Source organism: Carassius gibelio, chromosome A22 (assembly GCF_023724105.1).
Source record: "Carassius gibelio isolate Cgi1373 ecotype wild population from Czech Republic chromosome A22, carGib1.2-hapl.c, whole genome shotgun sequence".
NCBI classification, from domain to species: domain Eukaryota; kingdom Metazoa; phylum Chordata; class Actinopteri; order Cypriniformes; family Cyprinidae; genus Carassius; species Carassius gibelio.
Genome location: NC_068392.1, coordinates 1,962,105 through 1,978,820, shown reverse-complemented (window position 1 = coordinate 1,978,820; position 16,716 = coordinate 1,962,105). Strand labels below are relative to the sequence as shown.

The window sequence follows — 16,716 nt, the reverse complement described above, 5'->3', positions numbered from 1 at the left end:
TTCATCTTATACCGTCCTACAGGCAGAAACTAAAATCAGCTAAACCTGTATCAAGGACTGTAAAAAGATGGACTAATGAAGCAGAGCAGGATTTACAATCTTGTTTTGACCTCACTGATTGGAGTGTTTTTGAAGCTGCTGCCACCGATCTGGACGAACTCACAGAGACCGTAACATCATATATCAGTTTCTGTGAGGATATGTGTATTCCTACAAAGACTCAACTAATTTACAATAATGACAAACCGTGGTTCACTGCAAAACTCAGACAGCTCCGTCAGGCCAAAGAAGATGCTTTCGTGAAGGGGGACAATGTCCTGTATAAACAGGCTAAATACACATTGGAAAAGGAGATCAAAGTGGCAAAGAGGAATTATTCTGAAAAAATAAGGACTCAGTTCACTTCCAACGACTCCGCATCAGTGTGGAAAAGTCTAAAGAAGATCACCAATTACAAGACACCACCCCCCAGCACCGTAGAGAATCAACGACTGGCAGACGATCTGAACGAGTTTTACTGCAGGTTTGAAAGAACACCCATCACCTGCCCTGAACGCCTCCCCACACAACCATTCACACCATTCACAACTCCTGCAACCAGCCCTGAATGCCTTTCCAAACTACCGTTCACACCATTAACAGCTCCTGCAACCCATCCTGAACACCTCTCCAATCAAGCACTCTCACCATTCTCACCTCCTGCATCCCCCCTCTCCCCCACACCTGCAATTCAGATCAGCGAGGATGCGGTGCGCCAGGTCTTCCGGAAGCAGAAAAGGAAAAAAGCACCAGGCCCAGATTGTGTTACACCAGCCTGTCTGAAATCCTGTGCTGACCAGCTGGCCCCCATCTTCACACAGATCTTCAACAGATCGCTGGAGCTGAGGAAGTTAAACCTGCCACAGGAGCTGCTGAAACAGTTCTACTCCACCATCATTGAATCCATCCTCTGCACTTCAGTAACTGTCTGGTTCAGCTCAGCTTCTAAATCTGACCTCAGAAGACTACAGAGAGTGGTCCGGACTGCTGAGCGAATCATCGGTTCAACTCTCCCATCTATTCAAGAATTGTCATTTGTATATTGTCATTCACTGTCTACATATTTGTATTTTTTATTCTTTTATTATGTGTTTTATGTTCTGTCGCTGTCATTCTGTTGTACTGCGGAGCTTCCGTCACGAAAACAAATTCCTCGTATGTGTAAACATACCTGGCAATAAAGCTCATTCTGAAACACTTACAGAGCGTTTGTGCTGCTGGGTCAATAGCTTTTATTGAACCTGGAACATGTTTCTGGCTAACTATAACCTTATGTTGACTTATTCGAAATAATTGAGTTGAGTTGCACGACCAACAAGCGTCATTGTGCTTTTTGTTATAGCTATTGGCAACTGTAGTGCACTACACTATCATTCAGTATTGAACTCGTTTCTCACACTACTCGCCAATCTCTACTACGCATGCGCGGAATTTGTAATTTGTGGAATATATTTAGTGTTTTTGTCACCGTTTTCCATATTTGTTCATTTTGCTCTGTGTAATAGAGTTATGAACACAGCTAAACGTTTATAGTGTCTATTTTATAATTGCACATCAAGTGTTTTATTGTGTGCTCTCAACTAGGCTTACAACGTGTGCAAGTGGATGGATGAACTTCATTGTGTGCTATATGAGGCTGAAATTTGTGAAGGTAGTAGCATTATTCGAAATCACTTGTGTGTCAGATGTTTTCATTAAACTCACGGAGATGAACTAAAGCATTTCTCTGCACTCTAAAGAGTACACTACATGTCTCAGTTTGTCTGTGGGCTTTAGTTTTATTCACTAGCATGACACTGTGCTGTCCTCTTGTGACAGAAACTGGAAACGATATCTCTTACTTCAAAACAAAGCCTGAAGGAATTCGCTATGATTTCCCGCCCAAATAGGTTCTTGCTCATAATGGACTCTAAAGATGTTTTTTTATATATATAATAAATAATGTACCCGATTATATAATAACAGTTATGGGAAATGATACAAGATATATTATATAAACGGATTCTGTGGTAATGACAAAAACATCTCATCTCAAGTGTGTTTTTTCTTTCTTTCTTATTTGAACATAATTCGCTCCTGAAATGCTCTGCTAGCTGTGACATCTCAAGGTTTCCAGAGTTCCAGTCCATCTGTGGATATTTCACACAGAACGCGTTGTTGACTAAATAACCTTCATTTATATTAACACATTTCATGTTTATTTATAAGAGGAATGTGGATGAAGATAACATGCGATAGAATTGCATCATAAACTGGTTCTCATTACATATTCTCATTACATAATCTGGTATAATACTAACTCGTATTTTGAAATATTCCATAGTATTCTTAAGAATTCAGTGCTATTTTTAAGATTTTCAACCTTGGTATTTCCAATATATATATATATATATATATATATATATATATATATATATATATAAAAACATGGTACTATCATAGTATATATTTCCTAAAAAAGGGTACAAAACCTGTTCATAATTGCTACTGTTATGTAAGCAGTAGCAAAAGGATTCTACATAAAACACTGTATGCAGATACTTCTGACCTCTGACTGGCCAATCCAAGTGCCACTCCAAAATTAAATATACTACTATCTCATTTTCTTTGTTTAATTATACTGAAAGTTGCATTAATTTTAGCCTCAAAATCTCGTCAGGTGTCTTCCAGCATCTGCTAACCCTTCTGGGGGGGGAAACGGCTAAGACCAGCTAAAACCACAAATACCATGGTTAAACTATGGTTAATTTAGCAAAACCATGGTTAATTTGTTGTTACCATGGTTTAACTATAGTAACAATGTTTTTTTTTTTTTTTTTTTTTTTTTTTTTTGTAGTAAAACCATGGTGAATTTTTGTAAGGGAAGAACTTCTTTAATGGCTTGTTTTGAGGAGCCCAGATCTTCACATCAGCACAGAGTCATTTAGACATCAGAAACAGTTTGTTTTCGAAAGCATTTCCTCCTGAGGTCAGAATTTATCGTCAGCAGCCTTATTTGGTAGATCTTCTTCTGTCTTGTCAGAGTTTATTGCTGAAGGCTCCTTGCAGTGATTGATGGATCACTTTATAAGAGATTGTTTGAACATGTCTGGAGAGGTTTGTTGGATAATTACTTAACGAGAAAATCAGTGCAAGTTGTTGGGGTATATTTCATTCGTTTGTCTTGGTTTTCACTGAAAAATCATTTGATGTATATCAGTGAGCGCGGCTGTACGCCAGTGGCGCATGCGCAGAACCACGTGCACTGTTCGCGCATTTAGGAAAATCGGGATGCATTCGACGCGAGACGGAAAAAAACGCATATTAGCAAAGTATATGTCGATCGATCGAGTTATAAATAGATAGGCTATACGACGTCGGAGCGATTACAACTATATATAAACAAGCCAGCTGCATATGTTGTCCAGAGTCTGAAATGAATGATAAAATAGATTTACATAATGACGCGAAAATGGCGTCTCAAACGAAAAATAATTGCCTATTGCATTGAGAATACAATGGTAACCACTTAAAATAGTTTCAGTATGGATGAGTAAGTTTACCATCATGACTACAAGGGTAGTTAGCAAGTTAATTTTTAGGATAAAAATAAGACATCTACATTTTAGGTGCTTTTTATTTGTATTTAATTTATTTTATTGTTAAAATTAATAGACTATTCCACGTAGAATCTATAAAATCGCATGTTTTAGTTGAATTATATCACTTAAATATCTGTTTGCTACCCAGTCCATCCATAATGTTGGATTAATTTGGAAGCTGTTAGTATGATCTGTCTGGAATGGTACTGTGTTTTTCTTTCCTTATGAGTTCAAATAGAGGGCGTCTGTAACACACCCTCCCTCTGGGTTAATTGACTAGAGCTGCTATGAAAGGCTCTTACCTGTGGTCGAGGCTTATCGCAGTTCTCTCCTGGAGCCGTGTGTGTGTGTGTGTGTGTGTGTTCGCACGTCGTGTTGTGAAACAGTGGGATGGCCGTGACCTTGATCTGTACCCGTGTGCCGGTGTGGGCATCAGGTGTTGGCATCTACACTGCAGGTGTCGTGCCCAATTAAAGGGGCGGCTTGACAAGCTGCCCGGTGGGCATGGCAGCAGGCCTTGAATTTAATTACATGGAAATGCACTGATTCGGGGTGAAATGAAGCAGAACTTGTCTGTTTGTTAGCTGCAGATGACTGCCACTTGACTGACAGAGCGCTTGGATTCAGGCGTGCTGGCTGATGGGTTTTTTGGGCTTATTAACACGGGTTTACTGCGCTAGAGGACCTACCGCAGCGTATCATGGATCTGTCTGACTGATAAAGCAATAGAGCTCAACTCACTTGTATGTATATTTACGTAGAATTAAAATGATAGTTCATCTGAAAAGATATTTTGAGGAAAATTTCAAGTGGTGTTGGTGAAAGGTCGCCTTTTTTGGGCTACCAAATTTAATGAAATGCAGCAAGCTCATACACATTTATAAATAGTTAATCGTTCATCAATCATTTATAAAACATTCGAAACGTTTAAGTTGGATAAATCTTTCCACGTTTAAAGTCTCCGAACATTCAGAAATAAATGAAACTTAAACAAAATATTCTTAGAACATATTGGGATTTAACTGGACTTTAATATTGTTCTTAAAACGTTAGCACAAAAGCAATATCTATACATTGTTCATGGATCGGTTTATTTCTGAAACTTTTAAGATGCATGTTTTTTAACCCTTTGATGTGTTCGATCACACGGTGTGTCACGTGATCAACTGCTAAATTCACAACTGCTTTCAGATACAAACACGCTGAGTTCTTATCACATCACAACCTTTCCGTGTTTTCAACCATGTAACGCTTAATTTAGGTTTCAGACATTTAAATACACAAAAACTAGCAAAACATTAAATGTATAGTTTGTAAAATACACACTGATGTCTATGGAAGCAGCCATCCATTCAATTATAATTTGATGACTTGAATGTTTTTTGATATCATATACACTCTACTCTTCTCCCAGTTCACCGGAAACTTACTTTAATGTTTTTCGGGGAGGAGAGGATAAAATTACGTCTACCACCAGTATTCGGTGCGAATGAACATGGCGGTAGATATTAGTACTTGTTTTAGAATGTTGAGAGAACATTTCAAAAGTAACATTCCAATAATGTTTGCAAAATTCTTAAATGGAATGTTCCCTGAACATTTGCATAAACAAAACCAATTTTTATTAAAATTACTTATTTTTTAAAGATTTTAAGTGATATTCGTGAGCAGGTTTGTAAATGGCAGTGGAATATCGTTACCATGTTGCTCAGAATATTTTAGTCCCAAAATAAGTAGCTATTCAAAAGCAGCATATGTAACCTGGCGGAAAATCAAAGCGTATGACGCAAATGAACAATACTACTGGAAGATATCATCCCACCCTTCCCTGGAGACACTCAAATGACATGCAGTTCACAATCACCGCTCTGAGAGATAGTTCAGATGAGTTATAAAATCGAATGTCTGCTCATAGCTTGGCTGAGAGTCAGAGTCTGCAAATAACTCTAGACGAGCCATAAAAGTCAGTAGCATAAAATAAATCAGGTCAAAAGTTCAGCCATATGTGTTGGATTATAGTGTCTCATTCGGTCATGTGGTTTGTGTTATTCGCGAGGGGAGAGATCAGATAAACCTGGCAGGCCTCTGGAGGAATGCATGCGCGATGCTGAAAAGAGCTTCAATTATCAAAGGCACCAGTGCAATAAACATACGTCTTTAAGAAAGAGTTTATTTGCTAACCAAAACTAGGCATCAAATATGTTTTTCTTGCTAATTGTGTTGGCTTGCAAAATGCCAGATGTTTAGCACTGATTGTGAATGTTAACTGTTGCGTTGCGTTAAATGCTCAATGACAATGTCATTACCACAGTTGTTATTGTCTCATAGTTGAATAAAAAGAGAGAGAAAGAGATAGTTGTGGCAGCTAATCGCAACACAACACATGTTGTTTTCTCAATGCTGATGGATGTGTTTAGCATGCTATGCTCAAAAGATTCCTTGGCTAAATGGAAACACGTTATGTCCTCCTAAAGACCATGATTGTCAGAGATTCTTCATTTTTTTGAACTGTTTATTGTGGTCATGAATGCTCAGAGGGCTTTTTTTAGCTTCACCCCACACAAGCATCTGATCAAGCGCTAATACTTCTCAGAAAAAAATAGACCCTAAGAAGACAGCTGATTCAAAAACATCTGTGTTTTAGGAATGTTAAGGGAACATGCAAATATTAAGCACATGTTATTTTTGAATGTTCTCTGGACGTTCTGAAACAAGAAACATAAAATAACTGAAACATTTAAGGTATAAAACGCTCCATAAACGATATATATATATTTAATCTAATAAGTCTATTATCTGGTCTTTTCAAAACATTATTTATATATATATATAAATAATGTTTTGAAAAGACCAGATAACAACCCAGATAGAGATAGCACAGGAATGTCTGCAAGACGTCTGTTAAAGATCGATTAATCTGGAAAGCACCTAAAAGACATCTTTGATATGATAAGATAAACATCTTGAGGGCATCTTCTAAACGTCTTGATAGGAAACATCCTATAGACTTATTAGATGAGCAAACACGCAAAATATATGCGAATAGACGTCTCCGAGATGTAAGAACGTTTGACGGCTAAATTGTTTATTTTTAAAGATAACGTTTTAAAGTTTTTGTTCATTGAATGCAAAGTATCTTTAGATCGTTTGTGATCATCACAAACAGTCACTGGCGTCAGGTGCTTTAAAAAGCTCTTCGTTTTCGACCATCATGAATTATTAAAATATAAAAATGCGAAAAACCATTTTCCTAGAACCAATTAACCGCTCGTGCAAAGTTAAAGTGGTTTGAGCTGTTGATAGACACGCACACAGACAGTTTAGAGACCATCTGTTTATTCAAACATCACAGAACATTTTCAGCCCACACTGTGTTGGGACTAAAGCTTTTCGGAGAGTTTCTGCTATTGATTGTAGACTTGGAAGGTTGCTGGCGCAGACCCAGAGACTCTTCCGGGAATATCGGAGGAAGGAGGAACTGGACGTGTCTCTTCATCCTCCTCCTCAGGGTCATGAGTGTATCTGAGGGGGTTGGAGAAGGTTTGAGAGAGTTTTCAGGATGGAGGTGTAGGGAAGCAGAGCTTGAGGATCTCTGGACTCGACGCTGAAGGAGCGCGCGCCGGACTTAACACACTTTCTCAGGTAAAACTTTCGACTTTAGTTGATGATGTAAACGTCGCAGAGTTGTTGTGTTTTGTTTGTTTGGATGTACTCGGCGGGAATGTTATATGTTAAACATATTTCTGCAAAAACAACGTCCAATGGCAAAACGTAGTCCGCATTGTTCAGCCCTAGTGCACGTTTCGGAAGGTGTAAAACATGATATTAAAATATGACCCGACGGTTTCAGTTTGAATCACTTGCGTTATTTTAATAGAATTATAAACTGACTTAAAACAACAAAACATGTATTTTTGTTTTTGCGCCAACATTTTACCAACATCTACCAAAAATCTGTTTTAAGAACGTTTTGCTAACGTTGTAGGCCTATTAAGTCAGGAAAATTGGTATTTCTAAAAACAAAACAAACAAAAAAAGTTGTTTTCTCAAGTTAACAATGTTATGTTAACATGCAAACGTTATAATAGTGTTATCTTTGAATGATCTCTGAACGCTTTAAAACAAGTAACATTTAAAAAATGTTGCATAAACGTCCAGCTGAAATTCTTTCCATGAAATGTTGAATAAACTATGTTTTTGTTCATTAATATGGACATTTGGTAATTTTTTAATTTATTAATACATTTTGTGTCATTTTGGAGTTATTTGTGGAGGATTTTGTATACGCTATAATTTTATAAATTAAGATATTTTAAGCATTATTTGAATCTTGAGTTTTAGCACATTTGTGTCTGGGTGAGGAAAAATAGTAATAGTCCAAAAATGCATTAAATACAGAAAAAGTCTAAAATACATTAAATAAATATGATATGCCAAAAAAAAAAAAAGGCCGGTTAATGAATTTCACAATAATCTAATCCAGGCCTGTCTTGAGTTCTTTGTAAAACTCTCATGTTTTTGTGCATTAAAGAACCCAGAAACCAAATTACTCATCAACTAACTCACCAAATTAAACAACAACAAACATCTGAAAACTGCTTTTGGTAAGAAGAGTTCCTGCAAGAAGCTTTCATTTCTAGAGTTTCTGTGATACAGAATCATATCATGCTCTGATTATACAACAAAACAGCATATAGCCGTAATCATATTTAATCATAAATAATCTCTTTTGCTGATGTTTTACACTCATGCATGCATCCAAATGCTAAAAATACTTGAAAGATGTCAATGCATACACATACAAACCAGTCGCAGGTTTCCCAGCCCACTCCCTGGCGCTGACGTCCAAAGAGCTGATTTCTGGGCCTCATTTGATGGAATTTGATTAGGAGCGCGCCGTGGAAAGCTCTGTGTTTAGCTAATGGAGTTTGTTTTGGAATTACGCTGCTAAGAGAGGCACACAAACACCATCAGCGGCCTCAGGTTTCTGTACACCGTATGCTCAATAACGGCCATTATATGAGTGGAAATACCAAAGAATGTATTGAGATGTTTAGGCTTTTGCCTGATGATAAATAATGGCACTTAAGGTATCGATCTGAACGGGTTTGTGGAGGAAGACACTCATGTTTAATGGTTAAAGTGGAGTGGATCCACTTGACATTCCACTGGGATTTATGTGTTTTCAGTAAGATGCGGCTCAAATAAAGTCTCTGAGATCTGGATGTTTTCATGCAGATCCACTGAACTTCTGCAAAAGATTGAGGGTTGAATATGTTGTAGAGTTTCAGATCTTCGCATCAGTATGCATTATTTACAGTGTCAGCTTTAGCATGATGCAAAATAAAGCAATCAAGGAAGCACATTAAAGTGATTTTAAGGGATATTAATGAGAAGACGGTGTTAAAGGCACTAACTTCTGGCCTCGATTGATAATATGACACTAATAAGAGACTAATGTTCAGCTAATAGTTGCATTTATTAATATTAACAATCATTAATATGCTTGGCTCATTTATATAGGCTTTAATGTTTTGTCAGCTTTGAATGTGTCTTATCCAATTAGAAGTTAGAATCCTGTTATTTAAAAACAATAATAAAAGGTTAGGCTAATTATATTATTTAAAGGAAGTTTTATTATATATTCTAAATTATATTACCTAATATTTTTTATAATGGTAATAACAATATTATTATTAGTATTATTAGTATTATTTTTAATAATTAATTAATTAATTAATTAATTAATTAATTGTATTAATTAATGCAATAATGTTTGGCCAGTATCAAAAAATAAAAATTATTTATAAAAAATAAAAATTCAAAAAATTAAACTATTATTATTATTTATTAGTATTATTATAATCATATTATTAATAATAATATGACCAATAAAACATTAAATTAAACTCACTGTAATTATTATTATTAACAAGTTTAAATATATTACTTAATGCAAAAATGTTAATGATATACCTAATATGTAATATTATTATTCATAGTAATTTAATAATTCTAATAATTACTTTTATTAATTATATCACTTACTGAAATATTATTATCATTATTATAGATTATTAATAATTACAAATGTATTTTATTAAAGCTTTAATTTCAGCAAATGTTATGTTTGGGGCTGGTTTATTTCCTGTTGACATTAACGGGGTTTGCTCTAAAACGCCGCTGGACACTGCATGAGCACATTTGGTCCGTTACTCTCTATGTTTTAGTTTCTGTGTGCCGTCGAGCGTCTGCTGAGAATAAAGCGTCCTGTACTATTGCACAAGACATTGGGAAAACACACGCAGACATGTGACTCGTTTATTCCATTTGCTAGCAAAACAATATCCCAAAACCAAATGAGTCACGAGCTAGTACACAATCCTGGACGATGAAGTGCTTGGAAACATTTATTAAGCATTCACCAATGGTTTTTCTCCATTACAGGTTCATAGCATGAAATAAACCCGTCTTCATCATGGTTTCCTCGGCGTCAAGCAACGCGACTCCACTTTGCTTCTCCAACAACAGCCCGCCTTTCATTCACAACCACACCATCACCTCGGCGTACTTCTCGGCGGTCTTCAGCGGCCTTGGCTTGAGCTCCAATCTCTTCGCTTTGGTGGTTCTGGCCAAGACGTTCCACCACACCAAGAGCCGATCGCGCTCCTCGTTCCTGCTCTTCCTCGGCGGATTGGTGTTCACCGACTTCATGGGGCTGTTGGTCACCGGGTCCATCGTGGTGTCCTTCCACATCACACATTTCAACTGGCGCCAACTGGACCCTCATTGCCACTTCTGCAACTTCATGGGCATGTCGATGGTCTTCTACGGCCTTTGTCCGCTGCTTCTCGGCGCCGCGATGGCCGTGGAGCGATTCGTAGGCATCAACCGACCCTTCGCGCGCTGCACCACCAAATCCAGCAGCAGAGCGTGTTTGACGGTGGTCATGGTTTGGGTCACGGCCGGCTGCATCAGTCTCCTGCCGTTGGCCGGATTGGGAAGCTATCATCTCCAGATCCCTGGTTCCTGGTGCTTCCTCAACATCAGCTCCAAACCGCTGGAGATGACCTTCGGTTTGATCTTCTCGCTGGTGGGTTTGCTGTCGCTAGCCGTGTCGTTCCTGCTCAACACGGTGAGCGTCGTCACCCTACTGAAGGTGTGCTGCGGACAGGACAGTGCTCAACGGAGACGAGACTATGAAGTGGAGATGATGGTGCAGCTGATTTTAATCATGGCCATCGCCTCCGTCTGCTGGTGCCCTCTACTGGTGAGTGATTGAACTGAATCGACAATTGACAAATGCTACGTGTGTTGAAAAAACGGACTAAAATGAGATGCTAGTAACTGTTAACAAACCTAGTAAGATTGCCTACAAAGTAGGCGGCATTGTAACCAAGAAGGCGGTTCAACGCGAATACAGCATAATGTTGATTACCACAAATTTAACGTCCACTTTCTATCGTTTTCTATATATAAAGTGTCTATAACTAAAGGGGAAGATTATTATAATATTATATTATTTAAATAAAATTATTCGATTAAGTATTAGAATTAAATTGACCTATTAATAAAGATTATAAAATTACTACTTCAGCTGTTACTACTAATAATTTATTAAAATTATTAAAATTATTATTATTACATTTTTTAATTATCGGCCTTAAACATTTTTTCATTAAGTAATATGATTAACATAACCTAATAACATTAATAATAATAATAACAGTTATTATTATTATAAAAACCATTAGGTAACCTTTTTATATTTATACTTTTTATTATTTATATATTTTTTTTATATTTATACTTTTAATTATTTATATTTTTTTAAGAAGACGAGGGATGCGTTTAAAGTTGAAAGCTGTAAAGTAAGCAACATTAATGCCCCAAATGCTGTCGATTGAGCTGAACTTGCTAATGCTACACAAATAGCTTTACAATTCATTCCAGTAGAGTTTGTGTTAGCGTGTGGCTAAGCTAACAGTATGATACTCTAATAAGCATAAGAATACATTTCACGCACATGCATTGAGCAAACTATTGCCTTTTTCCATTGATACCTTTCAGTATCCCACCCACCTTTTTGTATATGTTTTTCATTTAAATCAATGCAGTGCAATGCATTCTGGGACAAGTCATTACAATTTGGTCTTAAAATAGTACCTATGTAGGCAGCTTACTAGGTTTGGAACAGTCTCAAGTCGACTGATCTCGACCCGTGGCGTGATGATAGAAGAATTTCTTTCAGTAATCGTCCGGATCGCTTATAATTGTTCGTGACGCTGCTTGTTTTCAGTTTTGTTGATCGTAACACTGGCACGCGACACAGGTGCGCTACTGTACGCTTTTCTCGTCTAATAACACGTCAGGTTTCTCGCATAGGAAACTGTTCGTGTTCTGCCAGTCGAGGAACATGGAGTAGTGTGAGGACTGCTGATAAGACAGATGAGAAAGAGCCATTTCCTGTAGAAGGGAAGAACAGGAAGTCCTCACCAACAAACACATATATCCTATTTTTAACAAAACGCAAATTCGTTGTTAGCCACTCTTCTGCTTAATTAACTACAGCTGGGTGTTTCTTTAATATATGTGCACTTTTATATGGCAGGGATTAAACAATTTTTTGCATATATATATATATATATATATATATATATATATATATATATATATATATATATATATATATATATATATATATATATATATATAAATTATTTTATTTTTTTTATATAAAATGGCTGTTTGTGTATAGCTTTTATTGTTCTTTTCTTTTCCAAAACCCAGGCTTTCAATAATAAAATATAAAAAATTCATCACAGAAATGTAAATTAAATTAAAATTAAGTCCCTAAAATAAAAAAATAATTGTTTTGTTTTATATATATATAAATATATATATATATATATATATATATATATATATATATATATATATATAAAGAAAATTGTATTAAATAAAGAAAAAATTCCATTTATTTCTGTAATATATTTCTATTTAATGCAACTAATATGTTTCTATTTTGTTTAATGAAATTAAGATGTTTTACAAAACATTAAACACTATAGCATTGTATGAGCATTTTAAATTTTAAACTTTAAAATATAGAAATTACAGAAATTTTTCACAGGTTTTTTTTTTGTAATATTATACATTTACATTTTTTTTATCATCCTAATCTGCCCTTTATATTTATATTTTATTGTTTTTCACTTCCAAAACTATAAAAATCCGTTACAGAAATATAAGATACATTAATATTTTTACATTCATATTTTTTTGTTTCCACACATGAATTACGAATACAACGGAAACAATTTTTTTTTAATATTTATTGTGAACATAAGTTACATCCCTTTTTACACAAACTATTTAATAAAAATTTCTTAAATATTACTTGTGTAACTAACATTTTTTATTCTTTGTCCAAAAATGTTGTCATAGAGTGCAAAAGTTGTGTATATTTATGATAATCCACAGATCCCATAGTTAAATAAACAGCTTGGACTCGAAACCATTGATCTGCATTTGAGGAATACCTCTCTGGAGCTGTTCTGTCCTCGTCTGATGATGTTGTGTCTCTGGACAGATGTACATACTGAAGACCGTCGTGTCCTCGCTAGCCGTCGACCCCTATAGCGTTCTGTTCTACCTGCGATTGGCCACCTGCAATCAGATTTGTGACCCCTGGATTTACATCCTCTGTCAGGAGTCTAGACTGAGGCGAGTAAAGGCTGATGGCTAATCCAGATTGTGATCCGAATTAACACCATTCACACTCACGCGCTCATCAGTAACGACATCGGATGCTTCAAACCACTTCTGTCTCTCTGTGCTGATTCATTTTGACATCCATCATCCACCCAAACACACTAATCAGAGTTTCTGCCAAAATACCAAACTTAAGTTTTACCATGTTCCCACATTTTCTTTGTAGAAGTAATTGTTATAGAAATAATCATATTTTGGCAGAAAATTTACTTACCATGGTAAATGTTTGTATTTTGTGTCGTGTTCCACCAAATGCACTGTGTCTGTGTGTGTGTGTGTGTGTGTGCGCGCGCATGCGTGTGTTTGAGCATGTTTTTTTTAATGGAGTGAACACTCAGTAGAAGTCAATGGTTTAGAAATGCCTAGCTCACTACTTTTAGCACTTTATTTGCTTTATTAATGCTAAGTGTTTATGTTAGCATCGAACCTATTTGTTATCTTGCAGCTATTTGGGAAAATATCCAGAAAGGTCATGATATTTCATCAGTTTCATCCCAAAAAAAAAGAAAGAAAAAAAAACCTTCCAGTGTCCAAATGAGAAGTGGCTCTGGCCTCACTTGACTTATTTTATTTCCAGTATCTTTGTTTGTTTTGCTTTTCATTTTTACAATCATATGGTAAATTTAAACCCTAAAATTAAAAGATTAAAATAAAAAAAATGACAGTTACACACCATTGTTTTCATTTATTTATTATTATTATTATTATTAATTGCAACAGTATTAGTAATTAAATAATAAAGTATGTGAATAAACTGAATGGTTTAATAAGAATGGTTGATTAATTAAGTCTAAATGGGCTTCCATTTCTTTTCTATTAATTTTCCGTTTCCATCTTTTAGTTTTGTGCTGAAATATGACCTGACAGAATAACCTCCAAAAATATTTTGAGAGACGCCAGAAACGTTAGCAAATATATTTGTTTTCCACATCTCTCGGGATATTTTTGTGGTGTAAATATTTAGCATTGGCATTGTGTTCCTGGAAATTGTGTCCAACATCTCCAGATGTTACATTCATTTAAAAATCCATTCGATTTGGTAAACAGTTTGAAATGACAAAGCCCATGTTTGCGCTGTGATGATTGTGTTTATTTTATTGACTGACTCAAGCGTCGGCTCACGCTCAGTGTTTCTTCTTGCGTTCCTCTCATCACCCTCTCGCTATTTTTCCTCTCAACAGGTGTTTATTGCAGAGACCGTGCTTTCGGGCAGCGAGCTCGACGCTCGCAGCCTGCTTCTCTGGCTTCGTTTTGCGACGGGGAACCAGATCCTGGATCCCTGGGTCTACATCCTATTCCGACGTGCCATTCTGAAACGCATGGCTCCCAAGATGGACTGGTCCCGCGGCTCCATCATCAGCCTCTATCCTACGCTCTCCACGTCCTTCCGAAAACTCACGCGCGCCTCTCTTGGAGGGACGATTGACCGTTTGGATCACAACCGCCGCAATCCAAACAAAGCCAGACGAGAGGACACATCTCTACCTGTGCAGAACGCCACTGTGGAGTCTAGTTCCATTTAGCATTTATCTTCTACTTCATTAATGATTCACTGTCTAATATGGCGTCCAAAGTAAGACATGAGCCACCTTTTGAACCCTTCGTGTTTGGAGAGGTTCTCTAGTCGTACATGTTTGAGAAGTGTATATTTGAGCTCTTACGACATGTCGAACTCACATGAACTTGGAGAGCGAAGCTGTTGAGGAAAACGTACTGTAGAAACTTGCAGACTTGAGTGGGAAAGTGGGTGGGGCTTGATTTTTCCAGTTGGCCGGTGATTGGATGATGGAAAGTGACGGTTGGAGGGGGAGGGGTTGAAAAGTATGCATGTTTGATGATGTATTGTTGGGGGCGGAGCCTTTGCACAATAGTGCCCGCCTATTTTCCATCAGTTCATGGAGTTTTTTTGCATTAATTTTCCATTTGTTTAAGAGTTAAACCAATCCATGAACCAAATCAACCAACTATGAGGTGAAACACAACATTGCAAACTCTAAATTTTAAGTATTTGAAACTAGGACAATAAGGCATGAATGTGTAATTAATGGCGTTAATGAAAACATGCAGTACGAATTTCAAGACTTGAGTGAGAATGTGGGCGGGGCTTGACTTTCCCAGTTGGCTGGTGATTGGATGATGAAAAGTGACAGTTGGGGGGGGGGGGTTGAAAAGTATGCATGTTTGATGATGTAGCGGAGCCTTTGCATAATATTGTCTGCCTACTTTTTCAGCAGTTCCTGTAGTTATTCCCATTCAATCTTCGTTAAAGGATTAAACCCAACCATGAACCAAACCAATCAGATACAAGGTGAATCGCAACATACTCTGATTTAAAGCAAAAAATAAAAATTCACTGAAAATTGGACAAAAAGGAAAGAGTGTTTACTCAATGGCTTTAATGAAAACTTTTAGTAGAAACCTGTCAGTTTGAGTGGGAAAGTGGGCGGGGCTTGATTTTACCAGTTGGCCAGTGATTGGATGATTACTGGAGTGGGGGGATTAAGTTGAAAAATAAATATGTGATGTAATTTTGTAGGTGGAGCCTTTGCACAACAGGACCACCCACTTTCAGCGGTTCCTCAAGTGTTTTTCCCAAAGGGATTTTTTTTAGAGTTAAATCCAACCAACCAACTAAGAGGTAAATCACAAAATTAACTCTGATTTAAAGCTAAAATGTATTGGCATTTTTGGAATGGACTTGCTTTGGGACAACAAGGAAATTGTGGCTCACTTCCCGGACAAACACCCTCCTTTTCCTTTCTGAGAAGTCTATGAGGACCACACACTTGGATAAAATGGCAACAAAGCAGATTCTGGTTTATTGCAGGTTTCTTGTCTTTTGAGGAATCAAACATGTATCATAACAAGCACAAATGTTATTATTATTGTGCGAGTAGGCATAAGGTTAGCATCAGACGCTGTCAGAGTGAATGTTCTGTTTTGATTTCTTATTTATACTGAATGTAAACCCAAGCATTGCTGCATAAAAATCATAATTCAGTCCTCTTGTGTTTGGATTGTTCTGGCCAATTGTTCTGTTAAGTATTTGCATCTTTGGTTGAGATCATTTTTGGCGTACCCTTTGAACAGAAGCTTATCAGCTAGTGCACATTTAAGACAGTTTCTGGTGTGTAAACAGCATGGATTTACGGCCATTTTTGCGCGGGTTATAGATTCATTTGGCCCGCAGTTCAATGTTCTGACTTGTGACAAAAAACATTTCTTGGACTCAGTGAACGTCTGGCGTCTGCGACTTCTCAATAGCGTGTAAACACGAGTAGGCTACAAGCAAAGGGTTTTTGGTGACAGTCTATCATGATCA

The 16,716-nt window shown here is 36.7% G+C and overlaps 1 protein-coding gene across 2 annotated transcripts; it reads left to right on the top strand.

Moving 5' to 3' along the window:
- The first annotated feature begins 7,008 nt into the window (after positions 1-7,008).
- LOC127943355 (thromboxane A2 receptor) lies at positions 7,009-16,395 on the top strand. 2 transcript variants are annotated; one of them, XM_052539744.1, is made up of 3 exons: positions 7,009-7,262; positions 10,068-10,890; positions 13,213-14,069. In XM_052539744.1, exons 2-3 carry the CDS (start codon positions 10,099-10,101, stop codon positions 13,366-13,368), a joined length of 948 nt encoding a protein of 315 aa, XP_052395704.1. In that variant the 5' UTR covers positions 7,009-7,262; positions 10,068-10,098; the 3' UTR covers positions 13,369-14,069. The 2 variants fall into 2 exon arrangements, with proteins under 2 accessions (XP_052395704.1, XP_052395703.1); XM_052539743.1 differs by lacking the exon at positions 13,213-14,069 and adding an exon at positions 14,576-16,395 and having other exon boundaries at positions 7,012-7,262.
- Positions 16,396-16,716: the final 321 nt, after the last annotated feature.